At 42.3% G+C, this 27,672-nt stretch overlaps 1 protein-coding gene and 1 long non-coding RNA gene across 3 annotated transcripts in view; one reads left to right on the forward strand and one right to left on the reverse strand.

Moving 5' to 3' along the window:
- The first annotated feature begins 1,419 nt into the window (after positions 1-1,419).
- Positions 1,420-27,672, forward strand: part of mtmr11 (myotubularin related protein 11) — a 31,021-nt gene continuing 4,768 nt past the window's right edge. Inside the window, exons 1-15 of the mRNA XM_086217842.1 lie at positions 1,420-2,046; positions 11,175-11,244; positions 18,597-18,733; positions 18,831-18,900; positions 19,248-19,387; positions 19,549-19,633; positions 20,856-21,003; positions 21,423-21,510; positions 21,834-21,922; positions 22,454-22,581; positions 24,354-24,432; positions 25,134-25,204; positions 26,672-26,844; positions 27,108-27,278; positions 27,443-27,661. Of these exons, the coding sequence (XP_086073968.1) occupies positions 1,990-2,046; positions 11,175-11,244; positions 18,597-18,733; positions 18,831-18,900; positions 19,248-19,387; positions 19,549-19,633; positions 20,856-21,003; positions 21,423-21,510; positions 21,834-21,922; positions 22,454-22,581; positions 24,354-24,432; positions 25,134-25,204; positions 26,672-26,844; positions 27,108-27,278; positions 27,443-27,661 (1,725 nt within the window). The 5' untranslated portion in view covers positions 1,420-1,989. The remainder of the gene's footprint in view (positions 2,047-11,174; positions 11,245-18,596; positions 18,734-18,830; positions 18,901-19,247; positions 19,388-19,548; positions 19,634-20,855; positions 21,004-21,422; positions 21,511-21,833; positions 21,923-22,453; positions 22,582-24,353; positions 24,433-25,133; positions 25,205-26,671; positions 26,845-27,107; positions 27,279-27,442; positions 27,662-27,672) is intronic.
- On the reverse strand, positions 9,698-11,649 carry LOC147252916 (uncharacterized). Of its 2 annotated transcripts, XR_015118502.1 has the most exons (4): positions 11,522-11,649; positions 11,167-11,297; positions 10,374-10,474; positions 9,698-10,100 (listed from the first exon to the last, which is right to left on the reverse strand). It is a non-coding gene; the product is annotated as an uncharacterized LOC147252916 (long non-coding RNA). The 2 variants fall into 2 exon arrangements; XR_015118501.1 differs by lacking the exon at positions 10,374-10,474 and having other exon boundaries at positions 9,699-10,100.

Consider the following 27,672-nt stretch of genomic DNA (forward strand, 5'->3'; position numbering starts at 1 on the left):
TGTGTCTGTGGCTGTTTTATGTATTAGAGAAACTGGAGACCCTTATGTAATATTGAATAGTTTCCCATGTGGTAAAAAATCCAGACCTCCCTCTACTACAGTTCACAAGGACATTGCCTCTCCACCTGTTCAGCAGAACAGACAGCCGCCCAGGATTATTCATACTTTCCCAGCTCTACATGAGAGGGAATTACGTCTCAACTGGTCTGGTTCCTGTTTAAAAGAAAGCTTTTGACATTGTCTTTCCACAAGCTTTGGATGAGAGAGAAGAGGAGCCAGTCCCCACAGAGACCCGCTAGAGGATCAGCATAAGGTACTGCTGAGCAGAGCAAGGCTGTGAATACTAAATTGCTTTATTTTGGGGTGATATTTGAAATGCTGGAAACACCAAAAGGTCAGGAGTCGAGGGATTTTATTCATATTGGTTGGCTCGCTCAACTAATCCCTCAATTCAAATCCTCAAAAGCCATGCGCCTGAATATAAAGCCAAAGCTCCAACTACTGTATGAAAAGCAAAGCTGACGTCTGTGGAACAAAACTCATTCCCTTGATGCTATTTAAGGCTAAACAGGTCAGTCAGGCAGCAATGATCGGAGAGCAAAGTCAAACTCATATGTAAACCACTGTAAACGGATCAGTCAACAGAAGTCATGAATAGATCTATCAAAACATGACAATTCAGAGTCCGATTTGAACACATGCACTTGTAATATTTCCTGTCTTGACATGCTTTGTTATCTGTCTATCCATCCATCTTCAACGCTTCTTATCCCTTCAGGGTTGTGGGGGGTGGAGCCTATCCCAGCTGACTTGGGCAAGAGGTGGGGTTCACCCTGGACAGGTCACCAGTTTGTCACAGGGCCATGAGGAGCAATTAGGGGCTCAGTATCTTGCTCAAGGATACTTCTACATGGTCACCAGGGGAAGTGGGGATCGAACCAGCGACCCTTCAGTTGCTAGATGGCCACTCTACCTCTGAGCCACGCCGACCCATACGTCATTGTGTTTTGTATATTTGCTTCTATACAATTTGGAGTGAAATACTTGAACTTTCACCTCTCTTACCTCACGAGTGCATGCAACTTGTGCAGCTATATCTCAAACGCTTGAGTATGAAGAAGGGGGGGAGGCTAAAAGGTCACTCATTAAACACTACCCATATGGAGGGCGCGACACTTTCCCTTCTCAATGCTAAACATAACATTAAAACCACCACTGCGAGTATAAAATTAAGATACAAAAAAAAAAATTAAAAGTAAAAGTCATGACTCCGATTACTCTGATGATGATTATTGTTATTATTCGTTTTACATTTGCTGACTGTCCCTGCGGTCCCGGTGGTAAGTTATGGCTCCTCCGCGAGATGTACTGGCCCTTTAAGAAGCTGCACTGCTGCTCGTTGGCTCTCCTTTTTTTCTTTTTTTTTTTTTTTCCCCTCCGTTAAGTGTTTCACTATGGCGAAGGGATAAACAAATATTGCAGCAGGAACGGTGAACACATCTCTCCGTTAGTGAGTGACTAACGTCACTTGTGTAAAAGTCTTGTGACTGGCTGTCTATTTAATCGCGGTGTGCTCTGTTTGTTTTTTTGTTTTTTTTCCGTGTGTGTTTCTGTCCGGTCGGGACACGGATGCTGTCAGTGCGAATAGCGATGAAAAGAGCGAAAATAGTTGGCTTGTCCACACCGAGCACCTCTGTCGTAGCGGCCGGTGACACGGGCTAACCGTTACTGGACCCCCGGACCTTTTTATTGCCCTTTTTTTTTTTTTTTGGACAGTATTTCCCCCCCACACATACACCCGGATTCAAATGGAAAACGGACACCGCTAGCCACACCAACGGCTGTTTAACTTCAGCCATAATAAGGCTTTTTTTTGTTTTGTTTTGTTTTGTTTAAAACGCAGTGAGGGTTACATTACGTGTTTAGATTTTTTTGTTGTTGTTGTTTTTTTTTCTCCATCCAACTCGAGTTGACCTGTCGTCCCTAAAAATGTTGACCGGATCCAAAACCACCTTCAAAGTGAGACAAATGCTCCCAGATATCAAGGTAAGGTTATTTACATTGAGTTAGCTTGCCGAGGCTAACGAAGCCCAGTTGTGACAGCCTAACAACACCACAGCTATTTAAGTTGTTTTATACAGTTTTACACGACTAAAGACTGCGCTTCCGACTGAATTTAAACAAGATAAGAAAGAATGACAGGCTGAGTACAAGGGCTGCAAAAGGGAATTAACGTTTGCTCTTTGTTTCTGATGTACGACAGATGTCGGTTTCTTTGGATATTTGATGTGGTTGTGAAAATGCCAGCCAGTTTTTGTTGTTGTTGTTTTTTTCTTCTGCAGCTTTGAATGTCGTCTGACTTCTCTATTTTGTGGTTTGACCCGAGCTTCATTAAGGACCACGTACAATTCCATGTCAGGAGTAGTTTGCAAGAAGGAGGTTAAATTCTTGTTTAAGTTTATTGCATTACAGTCTGTGAGTGTTATGCTTTATGCACCTCTCATGTGATCCTAAAACATAAAGGCCAGGAAGCTGGTGAGGACACGATGCAGGAAACACCGACAAACATTCAGTGAGCTGAGCTATAAATGGATTTTCAGGTAGTTTGCAGCCTGTCTTGAGTTAGAAACCTGCACCCCCCCCCCCGCAGAAATCTCTCCCAGAGCCTTTCTGGTGTGTGAGTGTCTGTCTCTTGCTATTTTGTTTGCACCTCAGCAGCTTTTCAAGGGGAGAACTAGGCTGTGTATGGCTGCCTGCTCCTTCAGCCCAGACTATAAGGAGATAAATCACTGTAAAAATACAGCATAATTACATAATTTGACCAGTCCTTGATTGGGATAATTGTCTGTCCGGCAGGGAGTTAGCTTGGTATAGTATTGAATTGTTGAACTAAAACACTACACCTCCAATGAATTCTGTTTTACTCAGTTTCAGCTGCCTGAATCACCAAAGCGTTAAAGGGTCATGTGATCTGCGTTTGAAAAGCTGGAAAATCCTACGAATACATTTAAGAATATGATTAAGATTTTGTTGTTTAGGAGTGTCTGGGATGAAGTGGACGATGAGGAGACATTAGTTTGATGATATCACAAGGAATGTATCAAAAGTAGCGTCTTCCTTTGGTAACAGCCTCTTGGCACCGTCTTTATGTTGCCTGGCTTTTTGTTTCTCCCTGGTTATTTTCAGCAGCCGCAGGGGAAAATGGGAACAGATGCGTCTTTACTCTTCCTGCAGGCGAGGCTCGCATGTGGAGTGGGGGGTGATGTACGCTGCACAACATCTGGCTGTCGCTATGGAGACAGGAGGTGGAGGAGCTTTGAATTAGATTACCACAAAATGAGATGCGCTGAAGTCGTCACAGAAGCTTCCAACCAGTGGAATCCCGAGTGTATGAAAATGTGACCGAGCCTCAGATATGTAGAGTGGTAGGATGTGAGGATGTAGGCACAGGCCACCCACACACTCGAAGGTTTCACTTCCATGAGCATTTGTTAAGACTGCTTTAGAAGACTGAATACAATCGTAGGAAGAATTAGGACCAGATGGCTTGGCAGTTTGCTTGTATTGGTTAATCTTCTCCTCTCTAATGAAAGTGTAGAGCCTTCGGCACGTTGCATAAACTATGAATCAGACAGGTAACCTGATACGCCAATCTATTTTTTGATTGATAATTTACGTTTTGGAATTTTGAGCTCTATGATTGGTCGGCTCCCAAACACAATGTCAGCCTGTGCAATTATAGAACCATTAGAGAAATCCTCAGTTAGCATTTGGAGTAGGACTGCACACATTTTGCTGAATTGGCTTTTTCAATTTTGATTTAACTTGGTAAAGATTATTATTTTGATACAATCATTTTGTATGTTTGATTTTTGTAACTGCACATTTCAAAATTATCTCTTAATTTGTATGTTTGTTTGGGGTTTTTTTGGATAACCAAGCAAGGAGACTATGTGAAACCATGTGTTTATTATATTGCAAATCACCCAAAAAAAAAAAAAAACACAATAATTGAAATATGACTCTTTTTTTTTTTTTTCTGACCAAATAAAGCAGCGCTACAGGAAGAGTCCATGCTAATCTCAGGTTGCTTGTTTTGTCTGACTTACTGTTTAAAAGCTTTAAAAAAAAAAAAAATCCACCTAAACATCAAATTTTCACATGAGAAGCTGGAACCAGAGAAATTCTTATCTTTTTTCTGGAAACAATTAAATCAGTTAATGCAACATGAAAAGGCTCAAGCCTGCATCTGAACTGGCTTATTTTGGCTGCGCCTATGCCCTTTTGTTCACTCTATCTGCATCTCCCAGTCAGCTTTGAAGCAGCCAGCATGAAAGGCACACAGTACAAAGCTCCACAGAAGCAAAAATGCCAGAGGAGGGATCATCTGAGCTCTATTCAGAGTGGCTGAAGATCCAAGCCTGATAGGAGTGGGCCAGAGCGGCATAGACACCCACACCCGTTCCCGGTGGACCCAGACATCACATTCACCGCCAGCCCCCTAGTTGCTCAAGCTCTCAGCACTTAAACAGAACAATGAGCTCCTCTTAACATCGGAGCAGATTTATGATCCCTTTAGAGGGTGTATCGATCTGGCATTTGGTGATAATTAACCAGCGGTGCTATTCACTAGCAGAAGGGCTGGGTCTCCAGGGACTTTTCTATTTTGAAAGAGTGGAATGGCACTGATCATTTCAGGTCTGGGATCTGAGCAGTCAGATTGAGTGCCTGTCAACATAACCTCTCATTTGAGAGATGATGATGGGCCATTCAGAGGGTTCAATATTCAGCATTAGATTTTCATTAAAGTCATTTAGCTGACACGCTCGTGTGTAGTGATGCAGAGGGTAAAGAGAAGTGTGCGGCGGAGACCGGGAGGAGGCTTTGTCTGTTGGTGGACGCTGTTGGGTGTCAGGCAATCAAGTATTCTAGTCACAGAATTGTCCTTCTAGCCACTAGATATTGCTCCTGACTTATTAATACAAATTTCTGTATACATTTTATGATGCATTGGTGTGTCAGGGCTCTGTTGACTGGAGGCATTGTAGTTTCTGATGAAAACTTGCTTTCAACTGTGTGGCTTTGGCTTGGGCGGTATCTGTTTTTCCATACATTCCTGACATTTCACCGGGGTATTAGCCACATTATTGCATCTACAAGCTGAGCTGGTGGAGAACTCTTGTACTCTTGGATAATGGCCGAATTCTTGTTGCAGCATTGTCTGGTACTCATAAGATAAGATAAAACTTGATTGATCCTACAATGGCGAAATGTTAAAGCAGCTCAAAAAGTACACGGAGAGTCAAACAAAGGAGTGCGGATGAATGAAACACAACGTCTAAAAATATAGAATTCAGCTAAAAATTGCACCTTCTCACTTTTTACGGCTATATTGATGAGCAGTGAGACAAAATATCCACACCGCAACATACTTGCAAAATGTGTTGTGATACAGTATTGAGACATTGGTGACAAAAATCATCCCGTGTAGTCCACCAACTGGTGATGTGAACAGATTCACCCACCATTTTGACAAGTTATTTATTGTGTGTGTACACCTCAATTTTATTGAAACTATATGAATACTTAATTCTTGTGTTTTTAAGATTTTTTCCTTTATTCCTCCTGCAACATACTGATTATCTCAGAATGTCTGTATTGTGATACCACTGCTGTCAGTGTTGTGATAGCAGTGTATCTTGAGTTTGTCCGGGATTCAAACTCTTAGTATTAATGCAGATGAAAACTATATTGCACAGAAAACAGACAATTGCGTACTGGAAATGTAAACTGGAGGATAAGAATGGTGGAGAAATGGCTGTGGGTTGTCAGAGATGAACGATGTGACAGAGACTCAGCAGTGCTAGATTGTGAAATGCTGGTGTCGTACAGTCTGATGATTGGGGGAATGAATGAATGAGTGACCTGTGGTCGCACTCCTCCAGAAAGTCAGCTGCACCTTCAGGTGTTGGTGATTGACGTCAGCTTAACTACACCCCCCCCCCCCCCCCCTCCCCACACCCCCCAGATGAAGAGGACAGCCCAGGACACGGCTGGCCCTCTTAACCAGCTTGTTCAGCCCTTTTTTGTCCCTGTGTCTCGGTGCTCTCACAGCCCCAATAGACCACTGCATTGAAGAACTGAATGGTAGCATTCCAACAGCAAACTGGGATTGAAAAGAATAGGTAAACGCTAGCATTGCATGTAGGAACATTGACGTTAGCATTTAGCTCAAAGCAGTGTATTGCTTTTTATCGGCCTGATGAAGCTGCTGATATAGTTTTGGCTTCAACGCCTTGAACACAGTGATTATGTGGCGTTAGATGACCTTGGAGTCCTTCTGTTCCAAGTGTTTCATCAGCTGCACAAACAGACCTCAGCTCTACTCCCTGTCAGCACTGCACTGAAACCACTGAAGGAGCAGATCAATGAGGATGCAAATCTACAATGAGACACTGAATCAAAAACAATCAGAAGAAATACAGTTAAAAGAGCCAGTGATTCTCCTGCTCTTTAAGTGTAGACTAATGGTGTTATAATGAGCAACTAAGGATGCAGGCCTCGCTATAAATACTCCCTTATTGCCATGATGGAAGGTGTCAGAGTGGAGAATTACAAAATGAGTGACCTCTCCCTTTCATCTAAGAGCATACAGCATTAATTGTAGCATAATTGCTGCAGCGCCTGCAATGAACAGCAGGCTGTACAGAGGTGTGGTGCAGGCATTTTCATATTAAATATTAACCACCAGAATCTCCAGTTAATGAGGCTCTGATTTATTATTCAAGGCAGGATTTTGCCTATTTTTTCCCCTCAAAGTCTTAACTGTGCAGAAGTGGCCGGCTGTCTCAGTTGTTTGTTGTGTTGCGTTGTGTAGACACAAACAAAATTGTTTATTCTGAAAGAAAAGAGGTGAAACCTCATTTAGCAAAACTACCTCAGCTCCGTGTTTCCCCTCCAAACCAAGTCACAATACCACATGACTGTCCCCATTCATGTGAGGAAATGGCAAGCACAATGCAAACACATGGACTGTGACCCTTTTCAGCACCACAATGAACAGTGGCTGAAAGCTAAAATGTATTTTATAAGCCATACGCAGAGCTGAGCTCAGTATTTAGCTTTCAAAACAGACTCAAGATTGTTCATCTCAACAGCAAATGCTCAATGTCTACTGTGTCTTTTCAGGACTCAACTGCAAAAAATGTCCCAACAGTCAGTAAATGGAACTTCTTTTTTTTTTTTCATGAAGTTCAGTTTATGTGTCTAGGTTATTATTTTTGTTTTTTTGTTTTTTTACAAGAGAAAACATCCTAAGATGAAAGCATTTTTTCCCAGAAAGTTGTTAGGAAACTGAATTGTAGTGAATTGACTGTGTTTACTGAACGGCATTGCCATTGTTCCAAGTCAAATCAGACTTCAAGACAGGAGAGGAGATGAAAATAGTAGAACTCAAGGTGCTGCAGGATATTATTATCTCCAGAGTCTTTCCAGAATTGTCCTTTGTTCTGAAGTTTGGCATGGGTGTTTGGGGAGAGAGAAGTATGTTCCAAACCCAGGAACAAGCACATTTACTGCAGAAGTCTGGCCGCAGTGGCAGAGGGAAGCCATGAGCAATGGAAACTGCAATGAGCCTTGGCTGCTGTCCTCGAGGATGATGAGAGGGAGCAGAACAAGGCAAAATTGGGGCATAGAGGCGACACGAGGGGAGGAAGAGGCGATGGAAGTGATCTGGTTGGGGGATGCAGAAGCCACATTATAAAAAGCAAAAAGGCCAGAATGGAAATAAGGTATTTGTGTCATATTCACACCCTGACTTAGTCCACATGATGTGGCTTTGACATGATCATCTTCCCATTTTCCTAATCAATTTTGCTTGTTTACCTCTGAATTGCAAAATCTCACAAATATGCATATATATATATATATATATATATATATATATATATCTATATCTATATCACCCATATCACACCATGTACATGGCCTAGTCTGAGATTAAATACCAGAAGTTCTTTACCTTGTGTATTATTGCTTTATCTAGCATGTTGCCTCACAAGGCCCAGTCTGCTGGTCCTGACAACCTTCAGAGGATCGATCTAATGCTCAAATAACAAAGACAATATCTGAGTACCGTCTGATGTTCTTAAAAGAGGATAAGGAATTCAGCTGTGGCTTTTCTGTGGGTGTCGAAGTAGAGACGGAGAGAAAGCACGAGACATTTTAAAGCCAGTTGGGAAAAATAGAACAATGCCCTGGCAAGCTCAAACCAGGCCTTATAAATTTTCAGTGTCCTGCCTTATCATAAAAAGGCCTTGTGTTTTTTCCAGGTTTTTTTTTTTCTTTTCAAGCACATAGCTTTGGCCCGTTTAAATATTTGGAACTGAAATATAACATCTTGGAATAAATAGTGTAGCCATATATGTTTGGATGACTTCCTCCTTCTGACTAAATCATGTAGTTTATTGCAGACTTATGTTGTTTTATTACTATGTTTATGGCTTACTTTACCTTGGTTCTGCACTTTTCCCCCTTTGGCTTTAGCAGTTTCCAAAGTAATTTAAACAGAAATTGGGAAAGGGTTGAAGTTGCAATGTATTATATGATTGTTTTTGTGATTAAAAAGATAACTAAAACTTCTTTTTTTCCTCGGCAGTGACTTGCTATAAAAATCAGTGGTTTTTTTTCCTGTCTTTCCAAGGAAAAAAAATCTCTTTCAAACTTCATTTACAAAGCCCAAAATCATCTTTCTTTTTGGATCCGGACAAGCTGCAACATCGTCCGTTCGTAGTCCTCTTTGTTAAATGTTCCTCCCCCCTGCACTTTAAAAGGACTCCAAGCTTTCAGTGTCAGGTTTTTCATGAGCAGGCTGCTAACCTAGAACTCACAGAACTGCAAAGTAGTTAGCATAACATTGGCGACTGAGTGGATTCTTTGTTAACACATCCCTGCTGACTCGAAGAAATACCAGCCAGTGTTTTGTGATAAAGCTGCTGCCTTAAATGAAACTGATTAATAGTTCCATTGTGGGACAGACTTAGCCAGAATTGCTGAGAAAGTAGTTTGTGGTTTCTAACATATAGTTTTCTCGAGTGTCAACTCAGGGTCTTTTCTCTATTTATGAACTACTCTAAAACTTGTTCGCCACCTGTGTAATCATATGATCCGCTCACATTACAGGCCTTAGCATATCATGGGATTTCTAGCCAATAAATGTAAAAGGACTTCACGGGGGGGTTAGGAGTGCAGTTAAGTGGATCCTTATGTGCCAGTGAGCAGCACGCAAGCTGATAATGGTCATCTTTGTGGCTCTTTGGAGATGGGTTCCACTTGTAGAACTGAATCAAACGACCAAGATCTTATGGCTGTTGTGGAGGAAAGAGGAAAAAGCAGCTCATGGAAACGTGGCTTTGTTTCTCTGTCTGAAAATGAGCAGTTGAGGCGAAAAGGACATCAATGAAATGTCACTTAGCACACATAAGGGTCTGTAGGTGTGTGTGCTTTTTAGATGACGTCTTGGGTGAACATAAATATAAATATAAAGATTCTGTGGGGAAAAATATAAACAGAACATTATCACTCTCACTTTCAGGTTGAACATCTGAATGCCTTCATAATCAAGGTTTTTGTGAGGTTGGTAGGTCAAGTCAGTTTTATTTGTATAGCGCCAAATCACAACAAAAGTTATATCCTGACACTTTGCAAGTAGAGCAGGTCCAGCACCACACTCAATGAATTTATACCCAGCAATTCTCCATGAGCAAGCACATCCTGCAACGGTGGCAGAAAACTTCCTTTTAATAGGCAAGAACTTTGAGCAGACCCAGGCTCAATGGGGACGGCCGTCTGCTTTGAGTGGTTGGGGGGAAAGAGAGCAGGAGAGCAGGGCAGAGACAAAGACAGATAATGGAGGAAGACAGATACACAGGAGGAAAGAGAGGGACAGAGATAAAGAGAGAGAGAAAGGAGGAGAGACTGATGGACACACAGGGGTGTGAGCAGGTGTTGCTAAGGGTGGCAGCTTGAGCCTCTTCAGGTTTGTAGCCTCCTCCAGCAGCAGCATCAGTCAGGGATCTTGGAAGTGAGGAAGCCCAAAGGCTCTGGAGAAGAAGAAGAGTTAATAACACATATGAGTACAGGAGGACTCTAGCTCCCATTCTTCTTTTGGAAACTCTAGGAACCACAAGTAACCCTGCATCTTGGGAGGAGAGGGTTCTAGCTGGGTAATTGGAGACTATGAGCTCTGTCAAATATGAAGGTGCCCGATTGTTGAGGACTTTGTATGTTAGAAGAAGAATTTTGAATTCTATTCTGAATTTGACAGGGGAGGCAATGCAGAGAAACCAGTACAGGAGAGACATGGTCTCTTCTACCAGTTCTAGTCAACGCGCGGGCAGCAGCATTTTGGGCCAGCTGGAGAGACTTCAGGGACTTATTGGTACAGCTTGATTGGAGGGAATTGCAGTAATCCAGCCTGGAAATGACAAAAGCATGGACTAGTTTTTCTGTATCTTTTTTGAGACAGGATGTGTCTGATCTTAGCGATGTTACGTAAATGAAAGAAAGCAGTCCTAGAGATTTGCTTAATGTGAGAGTTAAAGGACCGATCCTGATCTCATCAGGTAGGGTGTTTCTGAGGTGTTTTGGGCCCCACACAATAACTTCAGTTTTGTCAGAGTTTAATGAAAGAAAATTGTGGGTCGTCCGTGTTCTTATTTCCTTTAGACAGGCCTCCAGTTTAGTCAGCTGATTTGTTTCATGTGGATGCACTGACAAGTACAGCTGCGTGTCACTAACTGAGATCGACCCAGTAAATATGACCTAAACCAGTTTAGTGTGGTTCCTTTAATACCAGTGACATGTTCCAGTCTCTGGAATAGGACATGATGGTCAACGGTATTGAAAGCTGCACTAAGATCTAATAAGTAAGTAGGTGACACAGGATACATTTATAATTATGCGGTTTAAACATATTAACTTAATTCGCTGCACCTGCTCAATTACTGGAGACAAATGACAACTGTGAACAAGGGACTTTCCACCAATGCGAATCTGTTCTTTCAAACACAGGACTTCTTGTGTGTCTGCTGATTTTAATATGTAAAAACAAGCAAGATTTTCTCCTGGAATGAGAGATTACGCCATGTTAAAGTCAGCTCTGTTTACCTTCACAGGAGAGGATGCTGAGTCAGAGTGGGGGAAATGCAAGGAGTCGAGATGTGTTTGGACTACGTTGCCTTCCGGGTAAGACTGTACTGTCAGAGCTTGTTTGCTTTTGACAAAACCTCACATCTTACCTTGAGTAAAGAAATAGAGGTTTTCACTCTTAACATTAAAGGTTTTGCTGAACAATGCTGCCAGTCGATCAACAACCATGTGAAGGCTCTAAATATAACACTTTACAACACAAACTTAAGAAGAGAACTAAACTCCTCTGCTTCTAGGTTTAGTGAAACCTCAACACTCTGACACATTAGATAGAAGCTGCTGTTGTATTTATTTCTGCTTGTGGTGTATGTACCTTTGCTACGGGGGGGGCCGGAGCCTATCCCAGCTGACATCGAGCAGTGGCGGGGTTCATCCTGGATGGGTCACCAGTCTGTCGTAGATTTCAGTTTGTATTCTATACCCCTTCTGCTTTTTGACTGCTACCGTTTTCCTAGTCCCCTCTCCCCCCCCCCCCCCCCCCCAGTATGAAGCAAGAACAAGCAACCTAGCTTGCTAAGTAGTTAGTAGCAACCTACATGCTGAAAATGGAATATTGCTGAAGATTGCATCGTGTAGTACGACAGGCCTTTACATTTTTATATTTGAATAGCTGTAAAAATATACATCAAATATGTGTCGATTTTTTTTCCTGGAGAACGGGGACAAGGTTGAACTCAAGCTAGCCAGAGCAATCTGCAGATAAGACAGCGTTTATCAGTGGCGGCAGCTGATATTTTGTGTGCAGGAATCCTTCATGAATCCTTAAAATGATTTTCCTTTTCCCACTGCTGTTAAAAAGCCTCCCCCCAGTCTGATCTGCCACAGGTCGACACACACAACAAATGTGCTGGATTTTGTGCCTACACAGGCCTGCCTCCGCTCACATTGTAGTTTCACATTACAGTGGCAGCAGACCAGAGGCCCCTGACAGGCTAATCTTTAATGCTTCATATCATGGGTCTCTTTTTCTTTTCTTTGTGGTTTCAGTGGTCAATTCAAGCACATTTTAAGAGGATCCCTCGCTATGGTGGTTTGCTTGATTACAGTGAACCAGAAAAGCTGGGATAATGTTTCCCCAGTCTGTGATTTTTAGGTGAAATGCTAGCGTCCGGTCAGGTGTGACGTGCAACACAACAGCACTATGATGCACAACAGGCACGTTGTAAAACCTCTCCTTTAGTGTGGGCTCTGCTTTACACTGGCGTCCATTCAGCCCTGAAACAACATTGACTTCCACATGGATTTTGTGTTTTATAAAGGGAACTTTTGTCACTAAAACATGAAGAGCAGTCTGTAGAACACATGTTTCTTCCAAGGCTAATGTAAAAAAAAAAAGGTGCTGTTCTTCACTGTTCAGCGAATCTGACACAAAATGTAATGGGTTCCTAGATGGCCCATGCTCCGCCCCTCCTCCAAGTTTCATAACAGTCTGACCGAGGGAGACAAACAACCCAACTAACCAATGGATGAGGATGAAAACATGGGAAGGGTTTGTGTGTATGGGGATGTGGAGCACCATCATGTTTTTTGGTTTTATGTTCATTAATTAATGATGCTGAATTTTGCACGTCCCACTATACTTAAACTTATTTATACATGTACAGACATTCAGGTCCCACACGCTTATGCATACACTCAACCAGTACACACACACACACTTCCTTCCTTATTTCATTCACTTACCCAGTCTAATTTGTTTTCCAGCAGTGTGTTTTCATCAAATACTTTCCAGACTCTGGTCCTTGACAACACATGCGCGCGCGTGCACACACACACACACACACACACACACACACATACACACACACACACACACACAGCTTCTATTCTTAACCCTTAGCATTTCACTGTGCAATGTCGACTGTCTTAACTTTCATTTGTTTCCCTGCCAGCTTTTTAGCCACATCTCCACTTCAGTGCTCTGCCAGTTTCCCTTCATTTAATATCTATTCCTGCTCCTTCACTTCCATTCCAGTCAGATTAGAATCACAAAAATAACTGAAAACCTGTCTCACATTAAGCAAAGAGAAGACAGATGTGTTACGGCAGGAATGTCATGGTTTTTAGAACCATCACGGATCAAAAGTGGCGATGAAGTAACTATACCTTGTAGGTAGCAGTGCATTGAGATGTGCAAAGACTGCAGGAGGGGGCAAAGGCCTCTCTCAATCTGTGCTATTGTCTGCCCATGTGGATGTGTTGCTGTCATCAGTTGCTTCATGTCTCCATGTGGCCTGCTACATCCAGCAAACACGTCCAATTGCCTGGATGTGTTGTTGCTCTGCATGTTTTATTGAGGGTGACATGGGAGGTACTTAGAATGTGGACTTTGGACAGCCAGTATCCCAGGATACATTTCGCCAAAACCAGCAGCAGTGGAGGAATCAACTCACTATTGTAATTTCAAAATACTGTCATGGTTTAAACTTCAAATATGCGGTTGAATGATCAAGATAGAGCCTGCTTTGCTCTGATGTTTTTGTGGATGTGAGTTGGGACCGGCGGTTAGCACTCGTGGTATCTAACGAGTCTCTCGTGTGTCTGTAGTGTTTAAACATGAGCTCTAATTGGTTTTGGGTACAGTGTATCTAATGGACAATTTTTGTGCCTTCTTTCCTGGTGAATTGTTACAACCTATTATTACCTTTCACTTTTTACTTAAGTGCTTCCTTTGTACTTTTGACTGTTTTTTTTTCCCTGCCTGTTTTACCCATCGCACAGACTCGTTTTATTTGTATGTTATTAATCAGCTTCTCTTTTACTTGACATCAAAACATGTGCAGCTTGGTTTTATTGTATTTCATAAAAATGTTGCCATTAACCACACAAGCTGTCAAACCCAATCTGTGAGCTACATGACTATGTTTGAAGCGGTCCACAATCACCCCCCACACCCATTCACTGCTCCCTACTCACTGTTAATCCATTTCAAAGTAGAGGACTACATCTGCAAAATTAAATAAAACTTCAAGACTCTCCAGTGGTCTCCCGAGGCTTGCTCTCCCTTCATCCATGATATAAAGTAAGTGATTTTGAATGCAGCCAAGGTCTGCTGTAATTGTAGGATTTAATTTTATTCATCCTTTGAAAAAGATTCCAGTTACAATCTTTTCTTTGGTTCTGCGCTCGTTCTGCAGGTACGTGTTCAGACAATTTGCGAGAACAAGTTCACTTTCAGACACAAAAGAGTCGCAAGTCAGTGTTGCGGCATCAAGTGAAAGGGCTCATGTTGCACCTGAAGACCGCTCTCTTCTGTCTGTCTCCCTTTCCCTCTCTAATACAGGCGCACTCTCTTTCAAAGCAGGGGTCATTTGTTCAACCTGTGTGAGAACAGGATTGCTTTTTCTCTATCAGTAACAGCGCAGTGATGCTGTTGTTGTATAGTAGCGGGTGTCTTCACTGCAACCGCTGTGTTAAAAGGTCACAAACCAGACCCTGGGATAAACTTAAAATGACAATGAGAGAATTTTTTTTTAAAAATAAAAAAAATTCTAAAGATGTCCAGTTCTCCCAGTAGTTACCGGGCAGTTCTCAGCATCCACAGTGTTCTCATGTGACAGTGGGACACAGGACCGCAGAAACTGAGCTGGTCTGCAGGAGGGCAATTGAGTCAGGACAGCTCAAACAGCCATAGGTAGATTATGTAGCTGTTCAATGCTGTGAGTGTGGGAGGGGCCACACTGTCCATTCACTGTCACAGTGCTGAGTGCTGAGGCCTGAAACCTCTTGAGAACATTTTCACATTTAATTTTCTCCACAATCTTCTGTTGCTGTCAGGCTGTCAGTCATAATCAGCCGTTAAATGTTGAAGTTGCCTTTTCCATAGCAGCCCTAGCAGTGTGACCTGCATAGCGCAGTTCTACTGGGTGAAGACGGGATAGTGAAGGAGAAAGATGAACGTGCTTTTCTGCATTGTATCACATGACAAGCCCTGACATGGCTGGCAGTATGAAAATGCAATTGCTCTTTGTGGATTTTTCATCACATTGTGGCTTTGGCTACTTCTTCCTGCAAACAGAGCTGGACATTTTTTGTGAGACATTGAGACATTGAGTTCTTTTCCTTTCTGTCATTTACCCAGAACCATCCAGCTGCTGCCATCTTCACATCTATACACTAGTATTTGACCCAACGTGACCGACTCCTTTCTCTTCTCTCTTCTCCTCTCAGTAGGTTGACGAGGGGCCGACTCTTTCCACTCTGCATGCCTCCAAGCTGAAAATGAGGACCAAATGTGGATGAAAACAAACACAACAGGCTGAGAGCATGTGGTTCAGATCTCTTTCAGCTGTATTTTCTCAGGCTGATCTTTCAGCTTGCTCTCACCTATTCCTAAATTAGGACATCAACAGAAGCAACTAAAACGTAGAAGGAGAAAATCAAATGCTACAAATTTACAACTCCTTACAAATAGATTAAACTGCAATTTAATTTTCATAAAAGCAAGTGATTGAACAACTTTCCAACCTCCCTCAGGAAACCATTCCCAGTATTTGACTGTAGATTATTTACTTTGCTGCTCTGAAGGGTTTGGAATATTTTAAATTGGAGGTGGAACTGTCTGACACGTTCAGCATTTTTCTGCATACACGGCCTTAACCTTCAAATATAGATAAGGAATTCCACAAAGCCCTTGGTTTAACTTTAACTTGTGCAGTGCTCTTTCTTGAGGCACACATTTGTTGTATTTCACCTCCTCCGTCAATTCTGTCAGTGGCATCTGTAGGACGTCATTAAAGAATCCACAGCAAGAACTGGAATCTTAAACGTACAGTACAGTGAGTTTTGTCTCATTGGTGTCTACTATATTTGTGCTGCTGTGAAGTTCTCCTGCTCTATAATAATAATCCAGCTAAGTTTGGGGCACACCCACAGTTAAACGCCAAAAGGTTGACCCAAAGTTAAAATAGAGAGGCTTTAATCAATGTAAAATTACTGTAGCTACAGTTGCAATTACACAGTGTTTCTATTCTGTCTGGAGATCTCCAAAATCATGTAAGATTATCTTTGATTTAAGGTCTTTTTTTCCCATTAACAGCATCACTTGATAAGCTTTGCTAAACTACCTGCCAGTGAAAGTCTCTCTTAACGTCCCAAAAAAAACAGAAGACTTTGTTCGCCCTGTTTTCCTCTTCCTTTCTCCTTCAGCTTCCCAAATGTTCAGGCTGCAGGAATGTTTTCGTCTGTGGTGCACCCAGGGGAGACGTTAAAGAGAGGCACGCAAAGCTCCTTGGCCTTTAAGAGACAAGCGCCCAACAAGGGTTCACTTGTGTTCAATGTGCTAAGCATTTTAATTATCTATAGCTGGATCATCTGTGGTCAGGTTGAATTGATCATTAAATTGGTCAAGCCACTCTAGGGGTTTTCATGTGTGGTTTAAGATGCATGAGAATAATCGTGGAGCACGCCCAAGCTTTCAAACTCCTCCTGTGCAACCAGCAAATTATAGCATTGGAGGCTTTTTCTAACAGCATAAACAAAAAGTGTTTCAAGTGTAGGAATGACGGTTTCCTGTTTGTGCTTTGGTATCCCCCCGAAAACACTCATTAAGCTCAAGGCAAAGACTGTCATTCTGCATACTGGGCTTAACCCAACATCGCTGCTGTCAACAGCAAAGCCGGGGCTCTGCTCGCTCTTCCAACATGTGCAGCGAAGGAATTTTGTGTTTCCGCCGTATGTTTTTTCAGTTTGAAGGAACCGGCAGTCTTTCTCTGTCTTTTTCATGGTCTTCTGAGCGAATGTGAAAACATGCCAGGCCATGTGTCAAACGCGTCTCTTGTCACGCCCAAAAAAAGCCATTTTCTCTGCATCTACCCTCCCTGTCCCAGAGTCGGTTGCCATGGAATCCCCCTGTCTAGCTTGCAAAGGTGTTGTATTCCCTGCAGGAGACAGTTATTAATGTCCTGTCTCAGTGCTGTGTGTGTGTGTGTGTGTGTGTGTGTGTGTGTGTGTGTGTGTGTGTGTGTGTGTGTGTGCCTGAATGCACATGCTTTAGGGAAACTACCCTTTTTTCCTTTCAAAGTGTTATTACACATCTGTATTTATGGATAAGCATTTGCTCTGGCTCTCTTTTTGCTAGCTTTTTCCTTGAATTTCATATTTTCTTAAATGTTTCTTCATTCAGAAAACAAGCGTTTAATCCTGCCAGTACTTAAGGAATGTCACAGCTTTACAACTGCTTCCAAACTGTGTGCGTGTGGATATAGAAGCTACATTTCTTTTGGAAGAGCAAATGATTTAGTAACTTTCTGAGCTCCTCCAGTCAACCACATTATTAGTATTTTGAAAAAAAAAAAAAATCTTCTCTGAAGGTTTTTTTTTTTGTCTCTTCATCAGACGACACAGTTGAGTACATGGCTTCCTCACTGTTAATTTGCATGGCAACAGACCCACTTATGGCTGTCTGTCAGCACTGAGCTCAGACCAGCTTTCACACCCAGCCTCGTTGGCAAGACCTTGGTCTAGATGGCCAACTGCCTCTTGGAGGCTGACAGGGAACGATGGAATGTGATTTCACTCCAAAGATACTGCGAAACTAGTTTGTTCCAGTATTGAAATTGGGGGACAATTCTGTCCTGGCAAATATCTGAAGGGATTTGTTGTAACCCTCCACGCACAGACATATACCCTTGCATCACACATCCATTTACACAATCCTTCCAAAAAAAAAAAAAGAAAAAAGAAAATTGCTCAAGACATGCTTCTGCAAAAGGTTTTAAACTTCCATATTTAAAGTAGCCCACACAGTAAACGATGAACTCGGACACCTCCTGCATTCTTAAACCCTTCACACACTTGTTATTAATGATTATGATCTCCTGGATACGTGGTTAGATTTCTCCTAGATTAACCACTGCATTACATTTTTCACTTCTAAGATTACGCTTCCTATTATTACTACACTTTCAAAGTCAGAGTTATGGTGATTCAACTGCGCATTAGACAAAGAAATTTTAAATTATAATTCATGCACTTATTTCTGGTTGATCACTTACGTGTAAATAATTGTTTGCCAACAAACCTAGTGGGGCGTAATGTGATCTGGACGAAGGGAGTTGCTGTTGTTTTTCTTCCTGCTCCTCCCTGCCATTGCACCCTGGCTGGAGGACATGTAACAATAAGCAACAGTTGAATAACTTTTTTTTATGGGTGTTTGTTACTTCCACTCCCAGTAGCATAATCCAAAACTTCCATGCTGCTATTTTCTCCATCTACGTACTTCCTGTTTTGTATCCTCACCAGATGCTTCAGCATAAACACACAGTTATGCTTTTTTTAACAGACGACAACTGTCATAATAAGATTTGTACAATGCTAAATCCCTTTGTCGGACTTTTAATGTATGTTTCCGAAATCTATTAACTAAATTTCTTATTTATCCTGAATAGGTGAGTGTGTTCTACAGAGAGCTGTTATGGTGAGGAAGAAGTTGACTGCCAGGGAAGGAAGAGGCTGGCTGTCAGGAACCCTCTTCTGTACCCACTTCAGAGTGGCCTTTGTGCCCCAGGACAGCCCCAAACCTGACGTGAGCCCCTCATAACTGTTGCTCTTTCATTTAAAGGAAAACATTGTGATATAGCACTCAAATGGGATTTCTCACACTCTTGTTCTCACTCTTGCAGGATAATGCAGATCCCGTGCTATTAGGAGACCATGATGTGGCTTTGGCATCCATAGAGAAGGTCGTGGTTGGTAAGCAACTCTGCAGTCATAACGTGAATTAATCAGTTAAAGAGCTCTGTTTGGGTTCAGTCAGTTAAGTGAACAGTGTATCGTGCCCTGCTGCAATACTGTTGATCCTGCTATGACAGTAAAGAAAAAGCTGACGTGTACACAGGTGTGTGACAGCGGAATGAAATCACAGGAAGGGTGAAGAGATCTCTACTTTGTCCGTATTTTTATGACAACTTACACAATGCTCATTCATTTGGCTCTCCTGTTGATTTAACTTGAACCCATTTGTACGCTGTCTCATAGGCTCCCCCCACTTTTGTTGGGGTTTTTGTTTAATTAGAGGCCTTTCCCTCCTCTTGTTGTAGTGGGTCCAAACAGGACCAAGCTGGTGACTCCTAACTCCTCACTGAAGTTCACTCCAGAGGAGCTGGTGCTTTACTGTCGGGACCTGCGTGTCATCTGCTTCCTGTTTGACCGCCTCACTCCTGATGCACAGGTCATAGAGGTGCGTGTTTAGAAATCCTATGGTCTCATTTAGCTGTGGTCATGTGACACAAGGTGAAATGACAGTTTAACATGCTGGAATGCAAATAAAAGTTTATTTCCTTAAATTGCCCATTTTATTGGCTTTTAAAATATTCTATGCACCGTGGTTTCCTTCCTCAGATGACGTACACCATCGCCAAGACCTACCAGCCTCTCAAACCGGGGTCAGTTCTGTCTTTCCAGAATGCTGCCCTCGGTAGTGTAGGTGAGTAGCTTAATGTGTGCACCCTCACCAATCCTCTTCCTGCCTGGCACAGACACACTAACTTGTGCGGTTCCTCTGTGACCCTACATCTGTGGATCTGGACTGCAATGAATATTCAAAGTAGTCCCACCATGAAACTCACAAGCAAAATGAATCAGACTTGCAGCATGACTTTGCTTGTCATCACCAGCTTTACTTGCTCTGTTATGATCTAAGAATGTTCTTTCTGCTTGTCCTCATGAAGTCTGTTCTCACTTTACACTAAGAACATCTCCAGAGACTAAATGTCCTCTGGAGCTGTGATCACTGTTTCTTTCCCTTTGACTTGCACTCTGCTGCATTTCTTGTTTTTTTCTACTAGTTTTATCACTTCAGGGTTGTAATCTATAAAAGAGAATGTTGAAAGCACAGTGGTTTAAAATTGAGGCTCACTAAAGGCTTCAATGGCTGGACTTAACAGTAAATGAATTTCTCAGTTTGTGAACAGTAAGGTTACTGTAATTCATTTATTTACAGTCGCATTTTATTGGAGTAGTGATTCCACTCGATTATTAATGAAAATATTACATTTGATGTACATTTACTCACTTGCATCTCACTAATAAAACAATGTTTAACCATTAAAGGCCAGTAGCTCGATCTTATAGGGAACCATGGCCCTGTCTGTACTTTATGTTATCCTATGTTGCAGCTACACTAGGCTGACCAGGCTGTCAATTACTGTCAACTTATGGATAAATAATGCAATACCCCCCGCTGAAACAAGTAGGTAGACAACGTACAGCTCAACTCTGCCCCAGGGGTCAAGGATATCCGGTGTGGGGTCCATGCATTGCATTCTGTTCTACTGAATGAAAGAAGTATGGAGTCTGAGTTGGATTGACCAGCTACATCAGAGTGGGTATTGCTTTATTGCAGGTTAACAGTCGTGCAGCGGCCATAAGATGTGGAGTGCATCGGCTAAAATGTGTTCCAATGCACTGATAATGAAATCCTGGATCGATGTGGATAACCTTTAAAACAATAGTGTGGCTGATGCGAAGGGGCTTGTTTGCTGTTGTAGATTTTTATTCTTTTGGATGCAGTTGATCTGCATGAAGTTAACACACAATTAAGTCAGTGAACATCATCTTCTCCTGTATCTTACCTCTATTATTGCTACTGTACAAGCTTTCAATCTTATGCATTAAATGCCTCCTAATCTATCACTTTCCTCCTCCAGAAATGAAGCAGTTCCTTAGCAACCGACGTCGAGACACCCACATGAACTGGTTTGAGTCTGCCTCAGACTGGGAGCAGGAGCTGGAGAGGTGCTGTAGCACAAACTGGAGAGTCAGCACTGTTAATGACCGCTTTGAGATGTCCACTAGGTAAATACACACCCAAGCTAAACAGTGGCTTAATATGACATATTCTAAACATTCATCATTTGACATACAGTGACATATACAGTATATATTTTTTCAGTTCTATCTCTTCAGTTTCATCTCTTAACTGGTCGTATAAACAAACTGAAACTACAATAAAATGTTACATTCACTAGCAAAACACTTTTTTGTGAATGACGGAAAAATCTTCAGGTGTTAGACAGGAGAAAGTAGCTGTCAGGCAAAGACGAGGCTAAACTCTTGTAGTAATAAAATAAACTCCCAGGATGTTCAGTGGGCTCAATTAATGTTCTAAACTGGGGCATGTTGAATAAAAATGATTGAATCCACCTGCAATGACTCTGTAACGCTCTTGTTGTTATCCTCTCAGTTAAAACAGCACTTACTCTGTTTCCTGTTAGTCTGCCAAGGTTTATCGTGGTTCCACAGAAGGTGTTAGACACTGAGTTGAAGAAAAGCTTCGCCCACTTCAATGAAGGACGCATCCCTGTAAGTGCTCTTATCATATAGATACATTTTCCATATTACCACTCAATTTAAAATGAGTTCAATTGATGAAATAGATAGGATTTGCAGTGCCAGTCCTTGTAACTCTAAGACTAAACTCTAAAGTTGGAGCTGCTCAGAAAACAAAAGTATAACTGGATATTTTAGGAGGTGTGTGTGTGTGTTTGTAATTAAATAGCAAATTGGGTGAGAAGAATTGATACTATCCTCATACCTGTAACTTCCTAGACTTGCCTGGCAACTGATCATGGTCACAAAACCGTCCAGCACCTCCCAAAAATGATAAATCATGTGTTGTTTTCCAGCGTTGGTGTTGGCGGCACCCGAGAGGCAGTGATTTACTGCGAATGGCCAGCTTCCAGAACAACATCTACCATGAGAAGGATGACATCAGGTGCGTGTGCGTGTGCGTGTGTGTGTGTTGGATGTTCTCTGGATTAGTTTTAAAGACTGCTCATTTTAAGCACTTAACTGTTTTTAAATTATGTATTTCTAGTCTTTGGAAATGTCACATAACTGATTGTAATGTCTTTTGCATATTTCATTCCATTTTTGAATTCATCATTTGGTAAACAAGCACGCTGCATTATGCCCGAATCACCTTGCGCTGCAGTTAGCACTCCGTTTATTTTTACATCCTGTAGAGACGATGTTATGATGTGTTACATTTTTGTATCTAAAGACTGGAAATAAACATCTCAAAGAGCCTTTGCTTGAACAGCATCTGGCTGCAGGCTAAATATAGCATGAGTCCACAGAGGTTTGAGGTTGTAGTTGAAAAGCAGCCAAGTGCAGCATGAAGTCAGAAGACTCATCTTACTCTAATGACTTTTTACCATTTTTATCCTTTTTGATTTTTAAACATAACTGCTGATTTAACTTGAATAATTAAGTTGGGGTTTTTTTGTAAAATGATGTTCTATAGAAACCTGGAGCTGATCCTCTTTGGCTGCCAGTCGTCTCTGTGTGTAGTGGTGGAGCTGGGCGAGGAGCTGCCCTCGCCAGCCGATATCCAGCTGGCCCACAGCCGTCTGCGTGCCCTCTGTCTGGGAGGTAGGAGTAAGACGCGAATACGCATGTCCACAGATGACAACTAAGCAAACCTGTACTCACAGAGACCATAAAAACCTTTGGAATATAGAGGATTGTAATAAATTTAACATTAACACTATTCTAATAGGGGCTAATAGGGGTGGTGCGGTGGTCAGCACTGTCTCCTCGCCGCAAGAAGGTTCTGGGTTTGAGCCCCAGCTGGAGCACGGGGTCTTTCTGTGTGAGTCTGAATGTTCTCCCTGTTCCTGCGTGGGTTCTCTCTGGTACTCCAGCTGCCTCCCACAGTCCAAAGACATCAAGAGGGGACGAGGCTGATTGATACTCTAAATTGACCGTAGGTGTGGCTGTGAGTGTGAATGGTTGTCTGTCTCTATGTGTTGGCCCTGTGATGGACTGGTGACCCGACTGGTGAACCCCGCCTTTCGTCTGAAGGCTACGGAGATATGCTCCAGCCCCCTGTGACCCTTTCCAGGATAAGTGGTAGAAAATGGATGGATGAACTGTTCTAATAGCAATTTACAGTTTAATGTAAATGCTTTTTGTAATTATTTGTATTCAATACACTTGTGCAGTCCTGTTTTTCTGGCTGAGATCTGATAAGGCCTTCAGAGGGTGCTGGGTCTTCGGATAAATATGCATTTTACTTTGCTACAAAAGTTAAATCCAAAAATTGACTCTGATTGTGAGATTTGCATGGTTTGATAAGTAAGGTCATTTTACCAACAAACACTGCTTCTATGATTTTTTTCAAACATAAATTCAGTAGTCAGAAGCACAAAACTAAGGTTACAATATGAATGAATCCCTGCAGCATGACTTCACCAAAATAAGCTTCACTAGCTCTGTAATCTTGTGTGGCCCCTTGCCGGCTGCCTCCATTTTTTTTACCCACTTTAAAACCTTTGAAATTCACAAGTGTTTATTATTATTATTGACTGATGTATTCTATTCCATGGAACAAAATGTTAAAATGTAAGCTTGTGTTTGTCAAAAATTCCAGTTACTGAGACAAAGGAAATGGACTGGATGCTAACCCTTTTCTGAGTTTTAGGACTCACTCCTACACGAATGTCATAAGGTTTTACTTATTTGTTTGAAGAGCTGAAGTATAATTGAGATTACTGAGGCTTTCTGATGTCTCTGCTGAGTTTAATCTATTGTGTATATTTCAAAATGTAAAAATACTGGACTGTTTTGCCGGGGTATTTTTCCCACACATGCAGTGGAAAGTTAAAACAGGCTCTATGAGATGGTCTTTGTTGTTGTTTTTGTCACGGAGGCACACACACAGCACATTCCATGGTTGAGTTAGAGCAGAGATGACAAAACCCTGGGTCGGCTATAATTACCAGCCCTGGAACTGAAATGCTGACCCATCTTACACTCTACACACGCACTTTAAAGGTCACAGATTATCATGGTTCACACGTTTTTGCCAGCTCCCTGTTTTGTCTTTTGAATACTTCACAGCTTAGAGAACTGGCCCATTAAAAACAGGCCCTCTGATGTATTTGGTCATTTTTCTGGCAGACGGATTTGAGGCTTCACAACAGCTCAATAGAAATCAAAACCAGATCTTGCTACAGACTCTGAGATCAGGCAGATGTGGTGTTGAGTCTGGTCAGTTTACAAGTTGGCTTTTCGTTTTTAATAAACATACAAAAAGAGACTGCTGTCATTAAACTGTCAGTTTGACCCACTGAAACAATTTAATGTTTTGAGTTGCATCTCATAAGTCTGAGTAAGTCTGTTGTTCCTGTTTATGCTTGTAGATATCTCCACATCTGTGACCGTGCCTGATGACAAATGGCTGTCAACCCTGGAGGGCACCCACTGGCTAGACTACACCAGGTAACAGCAGTAGACAGTCTTCCAATGCATATCATCTCTAAAAAGAAAAATCATGAGATTCTTCCTACCTGTGGTTTTTGAGCTTAAATCAGTGCCTACCAGCGTTCTGATCACAGTGAATCAACGTACACGTGTCAGATCCCTTAAATATCTTTACAGATGGGTCATATTTGCCAGATTGGTATCTAAAGTCTCCCAGTAATGATCGGGCCACCATAAACCATTTGAGTAGCTGCATTTCATGGTGTTTTCACTCAAATAAAGTACAGAGAGCTCATAATTGTACCTGAGTATTGACGTTTTAAGGGACTTTTTAACTTTTTGAGCCCTTCAGTTACTTTGAACCTACTCTCTCCTTACCTCTGTAAAGCACTATGAATTGCCTTTCACCTAAGTAAAGGAACGGAGTACGTCTTCTCCCACTGGGTGCTTTGATGATGCAGTCTCACGCGTTGGTCCAAAATCTCCCTTAGGTGTTCAGTTTCAGCTTCAAGTGACCAGAGGCCTTAACATAAGAGCCGGAGAATTCTCCCCTTCATCAAACGATTCTGTGCTACTTCTGTCCTGCCTGGAAAAATCATCATTCTCTGTGTTTCTACACTCATTTATTTAGATTTGTCTTTAATTTGTTACCCATCTGCTGTGCATTTATGTGTCTACATTGATGATGTTGCATCAACAACCTGCCTCTGTGTCTCCAGGTCCTGCCTGAAGAAAGCTTCCGAAGTAGCCTGCTTGCTTCGCAGCGGCCATCTGACCGTGGCCCTTCAAGGTCAGTCATGTGACCCCAGATCGCAGCTCACATTATTCAATCCATTCATAATTCAAGGCACCTCCTTCTCATTAATGAGACATCAGGCTGGCCTTCAAGTAGCTGTATACCAGGGACAAGCACACTCCACTGCGCCTACATGCACACTGACAAAAGGCCTGTATGAACATGCTCTCAAGGACAGTCAGTCTGGGCTCTTTGTGTTGATGCACTCCTCATCAGAAAATCATGTAAAAGATGTTAGAATACATGATGAGTGAATGTTATTCAAGTAGCTCAAGAACTTTCACATAACTTAAATGTAACGTTTTAACTTTTAACATCAACTAGAACTCATTCTGTTATAATCACATTCCCTGCAAAACGGTGATTGAGGTGAGAACAAAACAAGGTATGTTTAAAGCGTGACTTTCTTTCAGTACTTGCTTGCCCAATGTCAGCTGGGTTAGGCTCCAACCCCCCCAACCCCACCGCAATGTAGCCAGTGTGAAAGGTAGATTGTTGTAAAGTGTAGATGCAGCTTGGCTCATCTCTTCACACAGCACTGGTTCTTGGACCAAACTCTTGGATGGGACGTTAGATTGGAAATAAAAGCATGGCTGTGATGGATTACTTCTGAAAATAAGTAGAACACTTCTCTGGGACTCTGTCACCAAGAGACGCCGACCGTGGTGGAGCAGAGGTGTCAGCTGGTTGCCACCTGGGTCAGGTGATACTTCCAGACAGAAGAGACAAACATTAAATGAGGGTGACCTGAGAGTACCTGACCTACACCTGCAGACATTTTAGCAAATAGCTGCGTAGTTGGTATTGTGACTCCTGTCACTGCTTAAGCTACCGAGAAACTTAAATGTTGATTTTGTTGTTGTTGTTTTGTTTACCATCCTGGTTGCATTCCTAGATGGAAATAATTTAATTAGGACAAAGTGTAAAAAAGAAAGTTGATGTAAAAACTGCATTTTTGCAATACGCTTGCAATACTGCACCTATAGAGACAGACCAGAAATGTCTGTTTTCAACCAAGAGAGGATCTGAGAGGATCAGTCATCCGTCGTGCTCCAAGTCTCCTTGGTGCAGCATGTCAGCTACTGGCTGGATCAGCAGTAAATATCCCACTGCAGAAGTGACTCACTACAGTCACTGGCCAAAGAACACTCAGTGTCTCAGTGTGTGCCTCTCCCTCCTGTTGTGTCTGGCTCTAGTTCTTTGTCTCAGCACATGTGTCTTATTATTATATTGTCAAAGAAAAAAACATTTAGAGGAATGGCAGACCCCAGCCAGATGCTTGTGAAAAAAAACACACACATTAACTGATGCATGTGTGCAAATTAAATGAAAAAGTCTGCTTCTACACCACACTTGTAAAGTGTACCAGTTAGTGTGAAAGATCATTGTTTTGTTGGGGTTTGGCATGATACAGATAAACCTGACGTGCCTTGACTTGACTCTCCTCTGCTGTTGTTACAGAAGCGGAGGACCGGGACATGAGCTGCGTGGTGTCCAGCCTGGTGCAGGTGATGTGTGACCCCCACTGTCGGACCCAGCATGGCTTCCAGAGCCTGGTACAGAAGGAGTGGGTGATGGCCGGTCATCGCTTTTATAACCGCATCAACTATCACCGGGACAATGACAAGGAGGAGGTGAGAAGTCAAGTTTCACACTCGCTGTGCTGCCATGTTGGATCCGTCCGTCACTGTCAATGGCAGTCGTCCAACATCTTTCCTCCTGTGTAACCTGTACAGTTAGTGGTAATTTTAGTTGACATGTTGTTTTGTATGTGCTTGGAAGGGACCTGTTTTTTCATAAATTCCTAACGTGTTTTTCTTCTTATTTCCTTCCTTTCTTACATAATACCTTCCTCTAACTTTCTTTGCTCCCTCCCTCTGTCTCTTCATCCCTCCAGGCTCCAGTCTTTCTGCTTTTCCTGGACTGTGTTTGGCAGCTGTGGTCCCAGTATCCCTCTCGCTTCCAGCTGACAGATGACTTCCTACTGGCCCTCCATGACAGCATCCACCTGCCTCTCTTCTCCAGCTTCTTGGCCAACTGCCAGCGAGAGAGATGCAAACGCTCCCAGGTACTCAGCACTTAACTTTGTTATCTTCTGCTTTGGATTACAAAATGAAAAAGGCCTGATGGCTTGTTAAATACACAGAGCGCAATCATTGTCTTGCAACTTAACTGTGCCATCATCATGTGTCAATTCTGGACGTATTTAACCGCGTTACCTACTCTGCCCAGAACCTCGGACAGTGCTACACCCCAGTTAACGGCTGGAGAGATTTGCTTCATCCAGATTCCTCCTCAGATACATGCGACCCACCTCTGCCTCCAGTCTGGGACTGGGCCCTTCAGTACAGCAAGCAGAGACAAGCTCGCTTTACCCAGCCGGTCCCCCAAACAGTCGCAGTCCAGCCGCTGCTCAATGGCAACCTCAACACCAACCCAGATACACACAGAGTAAGACGATG

The sequence above is a fragment of the Aulostomus chinensis genome, chromosome 11, assembly GCF_037954235.1.
Source record: "Aulostomus chinensis isolate RoL2024-O1b breed Wild chromosome 11, RoL_Achi_v1.0, whole genome shotgun sequence".
NCBI lineage: Eukaryota > Metazoa > Chordata > Actinopteri > Syngnathiformes > Aulostomidae > Aulostomus > Aulostomus chinensis.